Below are 14,854 nucleotides of genomic sequence, written 5' to 3'. Positions count from 1 at the left end.
TCACTGTCTCCTTCTGTAAAAAGTCTCCCTCCATCTTTTTTATAACCTCCCTTCAAGTACTGAAGGACCACAAATTATTTCACGCTATTTGCATACTTGAAGCTCTGGGAGTTTTTTCCCCTTTCCACTATTTCACTTGCTTGTGAGATGTCTTGGTTTACTACAGCATGAGATCCACGGTGTTATGCATTGCTGGAAGGCTTTGATGATGCCTTGGTGTGAGAGCAGAGGGCTCAGAAGGCCCAGGAATGTGGCTCCCTGCACTGGCATCACCTGTCAAAGTTGTTTCTGCAGAGTAGGTGAACTTGTGCAGCGCAACTGTCAAAAGAGAATGTTGGTGCTGTGGAAAGCTCAGTTCTGAGGACACACTTTGTCTTTAGAGGTGCCTTGATCAGGGCACATCAGGAGCCAAAAGATCACGTGCTAGTTCATTCCTTTATGAAAATACTCTGAAATGAGTTATTCCTGCAGGCAGGCTGGCAGGGAGGCTAAAAAATAACAATTTCATGGGAATAGAACATTAAGCATCTCTCCGTTTTCATAGCAATGTTCATGTGCTGCGCTGAGCCACGATAAACCTGGGCTGATCCCTGAGGGATGGAGCAAACACTTGGAGTAAATTCTTACGTGGGACTGGAAGGGAAGGGCTCTCATGGGTCATCAAATCCACCGCTGTCATAAGGATCGTGTCGTATGATCTCTGAGCCTGATCATTTGACTTATAAGCTCATTGAACCGTCTTTCAAAAATAGAACATCAGGCCATTTATTTTTTTAATTCTAATTTAAGCAGGGAAGGTCTCCCCGTGGAAGGCTCAGCTCAAGGCCGCCAAGAATCAACAGTGAGAAATTAGGACTATCCCATATGTGCGTGTGCTTTTATAGGGAGGAGGGGGGGGAAAAAAAAAGCTTCATCCTGTTTAATGTTTTTTTTGTTTTGTTTTCCCACCTTACAGAGATGTGCACACAAAACTGTGTGCTAAAAGCTGCCTCTGACTTTAATCTGCTCCATCATGTCTGAGTCAGATGCCCAGAAAGGACTTTGCTGGTAAATCTATCCCGTGGCATCGCTGTAGGAGGGCACCCGTAAGCAGATTAGCCATAGCTCAAATACTGTGTCAACTGCCTGACCGAGGGTGGCTTCTCTGTCTTAGCTGTGGATAGACTTATTAATGGTTAATTATAACTTTTTTATATCCAAATCTAATATTTTCATTAAGACACTAAACTCTCTTGTGTGAGAAACTGTGTAAATCCATGGCTTTCCAGTGCTGGTCCTGGGGAGTTTTAAGCGTCGTGGTGTTTAGCCAGTTTCTGGTTTATTTATTAGACTTCCCTAAATATTTATTGGTAGAGCATAGTTTATATGTAACAGGTTGCCCAGAGAAGCTGTGGCTTCCCCATCCCTGGAAGTGTTCAAGGCCAGATTGGACAGGGCTTGAAGCAACCTGGGATAGTAGAACGTGTCCCTGCCCACGGCAGGGGGTTGGAATGAGATGATTTTTAAGGTCCCTTCCAACCCAAAACATTCTAGGATTCTGTGATATTCTTGCCACTATTTATAAAGGTAACAGGTATTCCAACTTACTTTTAAGGCTGCTGTACCTGCTATAAATAATATTCCTTGAGAACGTGCAAGTTCATAGAATCCTACAATGGGGGGAGAAGAAGTCTTTACAAAGTTCAAGAAATTATGTTGGTCAATTGTGACCATTAACATTTATCATAAAATCACAGAATGGTTTGGCTTAGAAGGGACCTTAAATATCACAAAGTTCCAACCCCCTGCCATGGGCAGGGATATCTTCCACTATCCCAGGTTGCTCCAAGCCCTTTCCAACCTGACCTTGAACACCTCCAGGGATTATTTGCAGAATAATTGCATGAATAGTGTGTACACTCAGCATCCAGAATATATTTTTTGGAGCTAAACTTCCATCTTATGCTCCTGGGAACATTTGAGGTCCCAGTTCAGCCCTTTGCAGCATCTACCCCATGTGACATCCAAAGGTTTTTAATTCTGGTGCAGGAGCTGTCAGGTTTTGGACATCAAATGACATCAGGTGGCACTGATTTCTGCCATCATACAGAGCAGGAAGCTGGGATGTGCTATTTGTGAGAGGGTCTTGCCTGCTGAAGGAACCCTTAGAGATGGGTCTCAACCCTGCCACGTGCCAGTGCTGGGCTGCCCTGGACATCAGCGTGGTTGTGATGCTCCTTCTGTGTGACTGAACATGCAGGACCCTCCTCCCTCTCCTGTCTTGGTGCTCCTGGCACGTGGTGGGTGATTTTGTGGGTGACAGGAACAATATATCAGCCTCTGCTCCTTCTGCTTCATGGTGTGGGCTGATGGGCCATACAAATCCTCTATGCTACTGTAAAAACCCCAGTAGATAAAATGATTCTGTTATGTTTCTAGGTTATGAGAAACTTTAAATACCTTCTGTGAGTAACTTGTATGGGATGAAAGTGTTTTATGTTGTGTATGGCTGCAATTGTTTCCCTTGCTGAATTAAGTGCCCATCTAGAGCAAAGCAAGTCTTTGCTACAGCTCAGTTTAAACATTTTGGGAGAGCATTGGCTGAAGACTGCCATTGATAAAGCACTAACAAGCTCTAATCTTAAAGCACATGGACTTGAATGAATGCCAAGAATAATATGCATTTCCTTTCATTTTCAAGATTGTGGGGAACTTTCCCTTTTTTTTTTCTTTTTGTTTTTTTTTGGGGGGGGAGGCTGTGAATTATACTCCAAAACTAGGAAATGAGAGCAATTAATCTCTGCAGTTGTGTGTAGGCAGGAGGGACTATTTGTTGCATGACAGGCTGCTCTCAGGACTGGAAACAAAGTAGGTTGTTTGTGTCTTTTTATGTCCTCGTCCTAGTTTGCTTTAGGACAAGAGCATTTACCTCATGACGCTTATTTTTGAACTTTATACTGGAGGCAGTGTTCACATTCCACTCAGTCTTTTACAGGACCAAGAGCAGAGAATTAGTCAGCTGTTCTTTGTTTTTATTTCCCTGACTCTTGAACACGGTCCAGGCTTGCTCCTGAGGTTTTTCATCTGGATTGGTCTGAATAAAACAGATTTTTCTTGCAACTGAAAACCCTTTATTTGCAAAAGGTTATGATAACCAAAAGAAGCCAAGCTCCCCCAGTATTTTTTGGGAGGGTGGGATGGGGAGTGGAACTGGTTCCCTGAGGTCATGTTCACATTAGAGGAGGTTCATAGGACATTTATTTAAAAACAAACCAAAAAAATAAAAGCTATCATGTTTGTGCCTTAGCAGAGCATGCCATGATGCTGTTGCTAAGATGATGCCTGCTGATTCTGGCATAAAGAGTGATTTGAGCAGCCCCTGCCCTAAGGAGCCGAGTCCCAATCCTTTCTCTCCTGTATAGGAACAAATCAATTATTCCAAGGAGGCAGTGTTGTCTCTCGCTGCCGTTGTGTTGCTTTTTGAAAACGTTTTGTAAGTTAGTCCTTAAGTGGGATAATTGCTTTCAGCATTTGCAAGTTAAATGAAGAAAGCTCTAATTAGATTTTATAAAGTGGCTTAGCATGTTGAGAAGGCTTTTCATAAAGTATACTGTGTATTCACTTGGCGTTGCACAATTGAATTTCGTGTAGCACTGACGAAACCTAAAAATCCTATTTGGCCTTGGGTGCTTAAAGGATTGAAAGCCTGTCTTAAGTGCTCCTGGCTATACAGACTCTCTTCCTTTCCTCACCAACCCACCCTCATCAGGGCGTTTATCTGTGTTTTAGAGACCAGAGGAGTTGCGTCAAGACCAACCTGTTTGAGGAAGAACATCAGAGCAGGGCATAAAGCTTGGGATTTTGTGGCACTTCCAAAGGGGGCCGTGGCACTTGCTGTTTAATCTGTCTTAGCTGTTATTGTGCTGTGCTGATTGTATGGTGGGGCTGGGTGGCACAGAGCCACTTTGTTCAGGTTAGTCCTGGCTCCGTGTGGGCACTTATTGAGTTCCCCAGAAACCCAGCAGTGCCTGTGCTCAGTAGTTTTTGGTATTGTTTGGTGTCCTGTAGGTTAGAAATGTGATATGCTAATGCTTTCCTGCTGCCATCTCAGCCTTGGCAGCAGCAGAGGCACTGGCCGAGGCAGCCTAACACATTGCTTGCCACCTGAATAAGAACTTAGCCTAGTCACAAGCCTCTTTCACGTGTGGTTTCTGCAGTGTGTGTGTGTGCCAGGAGCTTCCTGAGGAGAATTGGAAGGAGTCCCCCAAGCTGGTGTTTGTTCAGGTCCTTTGGGCGCTGTTGCTGGCTGTGGCTTTTCTGGAGTCTGTTTCATTGAAGATGAGCTCTGGGAAGTAACATCTCTGCTACCTCAGTCAGTCAGGTCACAAAGCTTCATCTGCAAAAGTGTGGGTTCCACGTGTGAACAACTTTGAAAACAGTTTGAAGAAACCAGATCTAAAGAAGAGTATTTAATCATAAAATCATGGAATGGTTTGGGTTGGAAGGGATCTTAAAGATTATCTTGTTCCAACCCCCTACCATGGGCAGGGACACCGTCCACTAGACAAGGTTGCTCTGAGCCCCATCCAACCTGGTCTTGAACACTTCCAGGGATGAGGAGTCTTGCACTGGTTTGTTATGAGTTCATATAACCACAGAAGCAGATAAATGGCAACTGGTCAAAACTGTGATTTGCCTTCTGCTCTGCTTGAGAAGACTTGGGGGTATTTAATATTCTCTTGTGGTTACAAGCATGCAGGTAAAAATGTCTGTATTAGCTGCAAACATGTTTGTAAATCAGTATGTTTAGAAGAGTAACAAGTACAGTAGGTACTTTTTGTGTATCTGCAGGGGTTTTTTGGGTGATAAGGCCTGAATGTCAAGAAGGGTATAGAGATCTCTAGTAAGATCCACTCATCTTGGGACATCTATTCATGGGTTGTCACCAGCCACCATACTGGCAAGGGGGACAAAAAGTGGTTGTCCTGCTCTCTCACTACTTGATCTCTTCAGCTGTAGGTTAGAGTGAGTCATCTCTGTCATGGGCCATTCTTCTCACTTGTTGCTTTTAAAGGGTCACTCATGGAATCAACAAACTTTCCCATGTGGATTTGGTGGGACACTCTGTCCATGACAAGTTGTAGCAATGTGTTCTTTGTCCAGACAGACTGCTCTTGTAACCACATGGAGTGACACGTCTTTGGATGAACATTCACAGTCACTTGATTCACTCAACCACATGTGCCCTGAAGTGTTTTTAGTCATTTGCTGTGTCTCTGTAAATGGACTTTGTGTACCCCTTTGAAGCATGTTCATACTACAAGGACTTCCATGGTCGAGTAGCTCTCAAGTGAACACAGATTTGACCTTTCCTCTCTTCTGCCTCAAATGTCAAACCAACGTGTACCACTGTTGATGGACTTATTTACTCATACTGGTAAACCTGTAGGCTCAGTAGGAAACTTTTGACAGGTTCCACGTGATGTTGTGAGTGGTGTGCAGGCAGAAGTTCAGTTTTCTTTGAGAACAGATTTTGAACTGGGTGAAGTTTTCTTTATTACAAGAGGTAGTTCACACTATGGCAGGCTCTGTTCTTGAGTGAACTCAAGCTGATGAAGTTTGATGAAATGATCAACCTTAAAACCTTAATAGCTCTTTAGAAAGGGAGCTATTACCATGTGAGATGTGGTGTGGATATAATTCAAGAAAGTAGGCATTTATCCTTGATTCTTCTCTCATTTTAGAGTAGACTTAGGAAATTCTTTTGTTTGTATGCTTGGTGTAGCAACTGTGGTGTTGTTGCCAGTGGCTTGAAATGGGTATTGTGTGTGAAGTGTCTCAGCCTCATGTCTGTACTCAGACAAATTTGGGTTGATGATGCAGCTTTTCTTGGCAAGGCAGGTCTGAAATGGCTAAATTGGAGATTTATTCTTCAAACGGCCAAAGAACGCTATTTGAGCAAGTTTGGGAGAATTTACTTTAGTACACATAGAGATGAGGGAGTGGGGGATGATACTTAAATCATCTGGTTCAATTAAAAAACTGCAGTGACCTGACAGAGGGTCAGAAAGCACAGGTGGGTCTTCACCTTTCACCTACAGGGCAGCTGTGCCAAGGCAAATATGTGCTGGCTGGCAGAGGACTGGTGCCATATCCTTCAGTGTCCCAGCTGCAGGGCTTGGGATGGACTTTGCATGCTGGGGTGACCTATTTGTGAGTCAGGGGCAGCCTTGCTGTATACACAAATTGGTGCTTCTCATGCAGAGAAACTCCCCCGTGTGTTTGGAACAGGGTCCTCTGGAAGGTACTATTTTGTATTTTCTAGTAACAAAGTAAATTATGTTGTTGCCTTCCCTATCGTCTTCCATGTGACCAAAGGCAATGAATGAGCTTTTACTGCATTTCAGGATTTTATGGTAGTATTTCACTGCTATCAGTACTTTTTAATTTTTTTCAGAAAAGAATATTATCTTAATTACCATGAAGTAACTAATCCTCAGAGCTGTAATCACTGCTGACATAATGCTTCATATTTACAAAATATGAACAATTCAGTTCACCTGTTCACTTTGTCTTTTGAACTACTGTAAACAGTTTCCTGGAACCATTGTTTAATTGAGAAATTGAATTCTGTAAGATGAATAGTAAAGGCTTTAGACTACAGAGATGTAATGCTTCCTTTCATGTTTTATCCAATTTAGTGATGCATGTTCCATCAGCATACTTTAAATTTCAGTAGAATTGTTGGAGTGAAATGGTACAATTATGAAGATACATTTTTTTCATAAATCAGTACTTGTGAGCACATGGAACAAATATTCTGCTAATTATTTATTGTGGCTTTAAGTTTCCTAATAAATGGTGAATTGCTACGTTTACCTACTTGTATGATCTTTATTTTTCTGTAGCTTTCAATAGATTATTTTTTATAGGACCATAGAACAGTTTAGGTTTGAAGGGACCTTAAAGATGATCCAGTTCCAGCCCCTCTGCCATGGGCAGGGACACCTTCCACTATCCCAGGTTGCTCCAAGCCCTGGCCAACCTGGCTTTGAACACTTCCAGGGATTCAGGGGCAACCACAGCTTCTCTGGGCAACCTGGGCCAGGGCCTCACCACCCTCACAGGGAAGAATTTCTCCCCAATATCCAATTTAACCCTGCCTTCTGTCACTTTGAAGCCATTCCCCCTTGTCCTGTCACTCCATCCCTTGTCCCAGGTCCCTCTCCAGCTCTCTTGGAGCCTCTTTAGGTCCTGGAAGAGACACTCATAGGTCTCCCTGGAGCCTTTTATTCTCCAGGTGAACACCTCCAGCTCTCCCAGCCTGGCTCCAGAGCAGAGGGGCTCCAGCCCTCAGAGCATCTCTGTGGCTTCCTCTGGACCAAACCCAATCAGGTCCATGTCCTTCCTGTGCTGTTGGACCCCAGAGCTGGAGGCAGCTCTGCAGGTGGGGTCTCACCAGGGCAGAGTAGAGGAGCAGAATCCACTCCCTCTACCTGCCCATCACACCTTTTGGTCTTTCATACTTCAGTCCTCTGCACATCTTACCTTCCTTTGTCACTTCAAATCTTCCCCGTGTTCACGTTGGTTTCCAGACTCTCAGGTCAGCCAGCCTTGTTCTGGCATCCTCGTTTGTGAAGTGCCAAAATTATACAAACCCTAAATAAACTACGGAACTGATCTGTGCTCCTGATGCCATGTTTTTCTTTTGTCTGATATTTTGCAAGTAAGGCTCTGCACATCTTGATTTCTAGTATTTTTGAGTACCAGAATATCACTCCTCGTGTTTCAAGGTAAGTGTATGAAGGCCCTTAAAATTAGATTTGGGAGCAGAAAGGTCACTGCCCAGTACTGTGTATCATCATCATAATGTCATTGAATAAATCACTCCTTGATTTAACTTGAGCACTCCTGGGTGGATTAGCCCATAATAATTTGTCAGGGGCACTCTCTGTGTTTCTCTTGAAGACCATGACTTAGGGCAGCTTTGCTTACCGTGGGAAACTTTCTTTTGGTTGGAGGCTGGAAGGACCATATCTATTTGTGAAGGACAGGGAGTGCTTTTGTTACCTTCCCAGACCCATTATGGGATGTGATTGCTTGTGGGAGTGTCTGCTTATGATCTGTTAGAAAACAACCTATTAATAAAACAGAGGCTCTTGTAATAGAGCACTTCTTAATCTTCTTCCTGTGTGGCTATTTATAGGCTGTGACATCTTAATTTGCCTCTCATGTGCATCAACTTCTGTTACTTTAAAAGTTCAAGTAGCTTTCACAGGCCTCTGAGAATCACTTCTGGAGGAAACTTTTCTAAGGAATCTGACAAAAAAGGTCCAAGTCACAAGTCTGTTGTGACAAGTGCATTAAGGTTTTTGCTGGTGTCTTTCTAAATGACAAGTAACGGGATGTCTTCTTGTAGTTACTTATGTATTAATCCTGTCTTTGATTACAAGCAGATTTTCCTGAGTTCTAGTTGCTGATAATACGTATTTGCCCTTAGTCACCTCCCTGGAGCGATATTAAATCTATGATTGTCTTCTTTCTGTGGTCTTGTTCTCTCTTAGAGTGGTCCCAGTGCCAGATCTTGTCACAAGATGTGCATTGACATCCAGCGGAGGCAGATCTACACGCTGGGCCGTTACCTGGATTCCTCCGTGAGGAACAGCAAGTCCCTGAAAAGTGACTTCTATCGCTACGACATTGACACCAACACTTGGATGTTACTGAGCGAGGACACTGCAGCTGATGGAGGCCCCAAGCTGGTGTTTGATCATCAGGTCAGCCACACTCACACTCCTCCTGCAAGGTCTCGGTGCTGGAGAGTCAGATTTGATCTGTGATTTAGAAGTGCTGTACCAGGTAACCCGGAGAAGGGGTGAGGAGGGTGTGACGTGCCCTCAGTTAAATTCTAACAGCATTGCTGTTTAATGCTGGTATTCTCATCAAACTGAGTCAGAAGGATCATAAAAACCTTTGCAAACAAATCCATTTTATTAAGACACGTTTTATTAAAGCTCAAAGCACGATTCATCTGGTTTTAATCAGCCTCCTTGAGCTGGGTTTGCAGATCTGCCTTCTCGAGGCCGTTGGGGAGCAACTTGGAAAGCTGTGCTTGGTACCTTTGGAATAATATTCCAAGCAGGCTGCTGGAATGAGGCCAACACAAGAGCAGGATTCCTTCAAATTGAGTTATGTACTTGCTTTATCACGATTGAAACACCTTAGAGGAGTGGCTGCTAATCCCTTAAAAAGCCACACCTACCCACGTGTGCAGACTGACAACTCCTTTACTTATGTTGTGCGTTCACTGGCTTTTGTCTACTGGAAAAAGGTATTTTGTTCTCAATTGATTTTGTTATAAAGCATTGCCAAGAAACAGCACATCAGGGCTCATTTTTAAGGCAGCCCAAGATGTGTTTTATTGGTGCTGGCTGTTTTGTAACCAAAGCTGTTGTTTGCCAGCACAATGTGCCTTTCTGCTGACACCGAAAATTAAAGATACGCCATGTCTGCAGAACAAAAGCCAATCAGTCTTTCTGTTCTATTAATAAAAAGTACCAGTCTCCAGGTGTTGGGGAAGAGGCACAAGGAAATTGTCAGCTGGCAAGGCCACTCTGGGTACCTTGTTTGTCTCCTGAAATGGCTCCTTTTTTTCTCCTTGCCGTCTCCTGTGTCCTCACTAAATTCTTTATCAATCTGCAGCTCTTCCTCTCCTCTCCCTTAGCACCTACTGCGATAGCAGTTTTTATTTAACCTTCAAAAATGTGCTGCAATAGAGGTGTTTTGTGTAGGCTTTGCTGAGTAGCATCTCTATCTTACTGTAATCTTGTCTGTTGGTTTGCTTCCCCCCCCCGGTGTTTTGTAATGCTCTGTCTGAAAAACATCACCTGGAGTCAGGGAGTTTGGTTTGATTTGTGCTGCAGTGCTTTTCTTGTGTGCCATATACTCAAGTCAGGCTTGGGGGTAAAACATATTTCTGCTGCAGTCCCATCAGGAATCCTTGGCTGGGTTTATGCCCCTTTGTGTTCAGGTAATGGGGGTAACAGTAAAAGTGTGCTGGGGATGGAATCAGAGTAACAAATCACAGACTGACTTTTGCATCGACCGAGTGGTGGGCAGTGAATTAGCAGGGATTTTGAATTTTTCCCTGCACAGCCATTACCAAAGGTGATATTCTGTTAACTCTCTGGTTGAGGATCCTTGAGAAAGACTCTAAAATATTTTTCCCTGAAATCAGCAGCTAGAGATAAGGTTTTGTAGGTGATAAAGGGTACGCTTATTTTTTTTTTCCTTATTAAGCAGTACATAGAAATTACATTTTAAATTAATTTTATGAGATTGATACCTGACAGCCATGCAGATGTGTGTTCTTCCCTGTTTGTTGGAGGCTCAGGAGATGTACAGAGTGCTAACTTAGGTATGGCTTGCAGAAAAGGAATGTTTAATCTTAAATCTCAGAGTTTTTAACTTTCAATGTGCTGGCTTAAAACTGCTTCTCTGGTCCTTGCAGATGTGTATGGATTCTGAAAAACACATGATCTACACCTTTGGAGGCCGAATCCTGACCTGCAATGGCAGTGTGGATGACAGCAGAGCCAGTGAGCCACAGTTCAGTGGGTTGTTTGCTTTCGACTGCCAATGCCAGACATGGAAACTTCTGCGAGAGGATTCCTGCAATGCTGGACCCGAGGATATCCAGTCCCGGATAGGCCACTGTATGTTGTTCCATTCTGTAAGTATCCACGCCCTGCTTTGATTGATGATGCCTGACTTTTAAGGAGAACAGCTGGTTTTGATTTTTCTTGAAAATTTGAAACTCTTTAATCCCCTGAGAGGTGTGTTTGTCTCACTCAGTTCTGTGTTCGTGGACATTCTGGTGCTGCTTTGGTAAGTGCAGGAGGTACTAATTCAAGTCTTGGGGCTTTCATGAGTTCAGCTGAGTAATATTTCAAGTAAAAAACGAGGTGAGTTTTAATGAGTTAATTTTAGTGGAATAGTAGTAAATAGGCCCGAAGGCTATGGTTCAATTTGACCTAAAGAATTGTTCTTTTTTAAGTTGGTAGAGCAATTTAGAAGCTTCTGGTCTAATAGATACTCTTACTGGAATGGGACTCAGTAGGTGTGCATCAAGTTGCACAGGCCTCACAGCCCATGGTGCTGAGCACTCAGCTGCAGTTTGTTGTCCTGAGCAGCTGTTGACAGCTGGGCACAATGGAATAACAGGCACTTCATCCAGAGCCTCATGGAAAAGCAGAGGAGTTGGTGGAGTGGGGTGTGGGTAGCATTTTATTTAGTATTAGGCATTAAACCCCACCTTCCATTGCCTTTCCAGCTGTGCTCATCAACCACATGTTTATTTAAGAGAAGAGAGTTAAAGAGGAGAATTCAGGAGATGAGAATTAAAATTAATGTTGTGACATTATTTACTGATACCACCAATTCAAAACCCACCAATTTGAAGAAATTACTGAATTTGTTTCTCTTTCCCTTTCCAATGGAAGATCAGAATTTTTAGAGTGAATACTGGGCTTTCAGAGCCTTCAATTTTATTTTGATTTTGAATAGCTCTTTAAAATCTGATGAAAAACATATTGCAACACGAAATTCTGCACAGGCACCTGAGGATCTTTCCAGTATGTGTCTGTGATAAATGTAAGAATACTGGTTTCTGTAAGCACAGGTTGTGCAAGTTTAAGTCCTTTTCTGTTTTCTCAACCATTTGAAAGAATAATAATCTGCCTCTTACAGACTTTCCACTTGGCAAACTTGAAAGAAGTAATAAACCTGTTATTCTTGGCTTTCTGCTTGCCATTTGCCTGTTGTGAACTTAGTAATGTGCTGGTACCTGGAGGGTTTCTCCTACAGTCTGTCTCTTATTCCTGTCCTGTTTTTAACAGTGAAGTTATGATCTGATGGGTTTTAGACACAGGGACTGTTAATTCTTTAATATTAAACTTGAAAGATGAATTGGTGTTATAATGTTCTGGAGTTAAAGCTGGATGAGACAGGGCTACAGTACTTACAGTGATTTTTAAACTTAGGAGAAACATCTCTATTCTTCTTTGATTCATTAATTGCTGCCCCATCCCTGGAAGTGTCCAAGGCCAGGTTGGACAGGGCTTGGAGCAGCCTGGTGTGGTGGAAGGTGTCACTGCCTATGGCAGGGGGTTGAAACTGTGTGATATTGAAGGTCCTTTCCAAGCCAGACCATTCTGTGATTTTTATGATTAATGGTCACAGTTGACTCAACATAATTCCTTGAACTTTGTAAAGACTTTTTCTCCCCCCCTTCATTCCAGAAAAATCGCTGCTTGTACGTGTTTGGTGGCCAGAGATCAAAGACTTACTTGAATGACTTCTTCAGCTATGATGTGGACAGTGACCACGTGGACATTATATCAGATGGCACGAAGAAAGATTCAGGGATGGGTAAGAGGAGATCTTCATAATCATTTCTTTCCATTGGTACAAATGAGAAATGAGTTGTGAAAGGTGAAATATTGTAAAAGGAGAAATATATAGGTGAGAGGCCAGGTCCAGTGTCCTGTGGGATCAGGTTGGCATCCTTAACTAGCCCTCCATACCCAAGTAAACTCCACAGTATTTAGGTTAAACTTATGCCAGCTCTTCTGTCCTTTCTGTCATTTGACACTGACCACCTTCAGCTCAATACAAATAATTGATGCATGAAACCATATAGCACCTCAAAAGAAAAAAAAAAACCAACAAAACACCAAAACAAAGAGCAAAATAAGAATGAAAAATACCTCTTTTGAAACTCTAGCAAAACCAAAAAAAAAAAAAAACCAAAAACACCTGAAAAAAGTTTTTTCTTTAAATCTGGAAAGGAGAAAGCAAATCTTTATTTTTCTGTTTTCGCTAAGTGAGAGATACCCTAAAATCTGCTTGGTTTGAGATGCAGAAAGGCAGAGAGGATGCTCAGAGACAGAGAATTGGAGGGACAAAAGTTGTTTTGGCTGACAGGAACTGACCAGAAAGATGAGACCAACCTGTTGTTCTGTTACATTTGTAACAAATATCAGGAAGTGCCAAAAAAAAAAGGCAGGAGGAAGGGAGCAAGGCTTCAGCTCTGTTTGGTTTGTACCACTGGAGCTGTGTACCCCAGGCAGAGTTCTGTATGACAGAAATCTTTTAGAAACACCCAAAAGGCCTGTAACATAACCATAAAGAACTGATTTTATACCTTTTCTCCTCAAATGACAGAGAAAAATGTTCTTGTTTTTTTTCAAAAAGGATTTCTGCTTGTATAAACACATCATTTTCCTGTTAGAAATACCATGATTTTCATCATACAACTCAGAATTTGAAATTGGAGTCTCACTGTGTACTACCATGGGAATATTTCTCAATATTATTTATATTCGGTCCTGATCTTGTTTTCTCTTCTCCCAGTTACCAAAATCCCAGGAAGCTAATTTATCTTGAATTTAGGCTGCCTTCCTTCTTCTGATCAGGCTTCATTTTTAGCAAGTAATTTTGCTGAACGTTTGAAGTGAATTATTGATGGTTACGAGTTATTGTTTGCCTGTTAATCTAGTTATGCCAACAAGGGAGAAAAGTACCCAAGCTCTTATTCTCTGGAGTCATTTATTTACTTGAGTGCTTCCAAGAAGGAACCAGCTTGGATTGTTGACAGTCTCCTTTATTCAGGTGCCTGCGTGTTGCCTGATGCTGCTCCACACACACCCACGCACTGTTTGTTATCCTCAGAGCTTTTAAAGAATTGATTTTTTTTTTTTCCAGGAAATTGCCAGCATTCTGCCATTTTGAGCTTTTCAAACTACATTTCTTCGTAGCCAGAAGCCTTAAAACACGTGGCTTTAAGCTGGCACCTGTGTCTGCTTCAGATTTTAAAGATACTGAGCTTGTCTTAACAGCTGGAGAAGACACTGAGCTCTGCTTTTCAGAGTATATGAACTGCAAGGCTCAGCTGAGTAAGAGAGACTATAATTTTTAGCCCTCCTCCCCATTCCCACAGGCCCTGAAGTGGTGAATAGAAGATCTTTTCCTTTTTTTTTTTTTTTTTTTTTTTTTGGTAAGAAAATGACTCATTGGACATAGTTCACCAGTCGATCTCTGGGTTTACTGTTCTCCTGTGTGCAGGGAGTAAACAAACAGATCTGAACATTTCCATTGCTTTTGAAAGGAAATGCTGGAATAATTTGCATTTTAACAGGAAGGGAACAAAATGCTCGTTAGGTTCAGACAGCAAATGTTGACAGCACTGTTTTCACCCGAGAAAAGCAAGTCTTTATTGTGCTCTTGTTAGGTACTGATGCCCCATTTTGATCTGTCTGAACAAAGTGATTCCCTGCCTGGTCGCTGTGAAGTTTTAAGCTGCTCGGTGTGATGAGTCAAGTTGAGGATGCCTGACCTAAATGTTCCTATAAAGTCCCATGATTACATTTTGTTCCTGGCTCACATGTGGCATTCAGTTCTATTCTTAGTTGAGCTATTTTGATTTTTACCCTTTCTAAAAGAACCTAATTGTGCATTTGTTCGAGTATCTCTTGGAGTAGTGAGAAGATTTTATTAAAAGTAGTAAAACGTATCGCTGAGGATTATGAGTAACATGGAGTTGTTGCAATGCTATAAAACTGTGGTGATGATGTGTTGATTTTGCTGCTCTCTTCTTCTGGGTGAGATATTTATGCTGTTTCTTTGCTTTTGTTTTTGCTTGTGATGTTGATCTTTCAAGCAGTTCTGTGTACTTACTACTGACATGTTTGAAAATAGTGGGTGATAAGTAGCAGTTAAATTTTCTTAACTTGGAGTAAAGGACATAATTTTAGCAAATTTAGGCATGGAACTGTGATGATGTGTTGGATGTGAAGGAAGGCAGTAGTGGTGGAAA

General features: G+C 42.2%; 1 protein-coding gene across 1 annotated transcript in view; it reads left to right on the top strand.

The window, feature by feature from the left end:
- The window catches only part of MKLN1 (muskelin 1), a 94,191-nt gene that overhangs the window by 58,151 nt on the left and 21,186 nt on the right, over positions 1-14,854 (top strand). The window contains exons 10-12 of the mRNA XM_032687266.1: positions 8,544-8,756; positions 10,490-10,711; positions 12,279-12,408. Of these exons, the coding sequence (XP_032543157.1) occupies positions 8,544-8,756; positions 10,490-10,711; positions 12,279-12,408 (565 nt within the window). The remainder of the gene's footprint in view (positions 1-8,543; positions 8,757-10,489; positions 10,712-12,278; positions 12,409-14,854) is intronic.

This window comes from Chiroxiphia lanceolata, chromosome 5, assembly GCF_009829145.1.
Source record: "Chiroxiphia lanceolata isolate bChiLan1 chromosome 5, bChiLan1.pri, whole genome shotgun sequence".
NCBI classification, from domain to species: Eukaryota; Metazoa; Chordata; class Aves; order Passeriformes; family Pipridae; genus Chiroxiphia; species Chiroxiphia lanceolata.
This window is presented reverse-complemented; position numbering and strand designations above follow the sequence as displayed.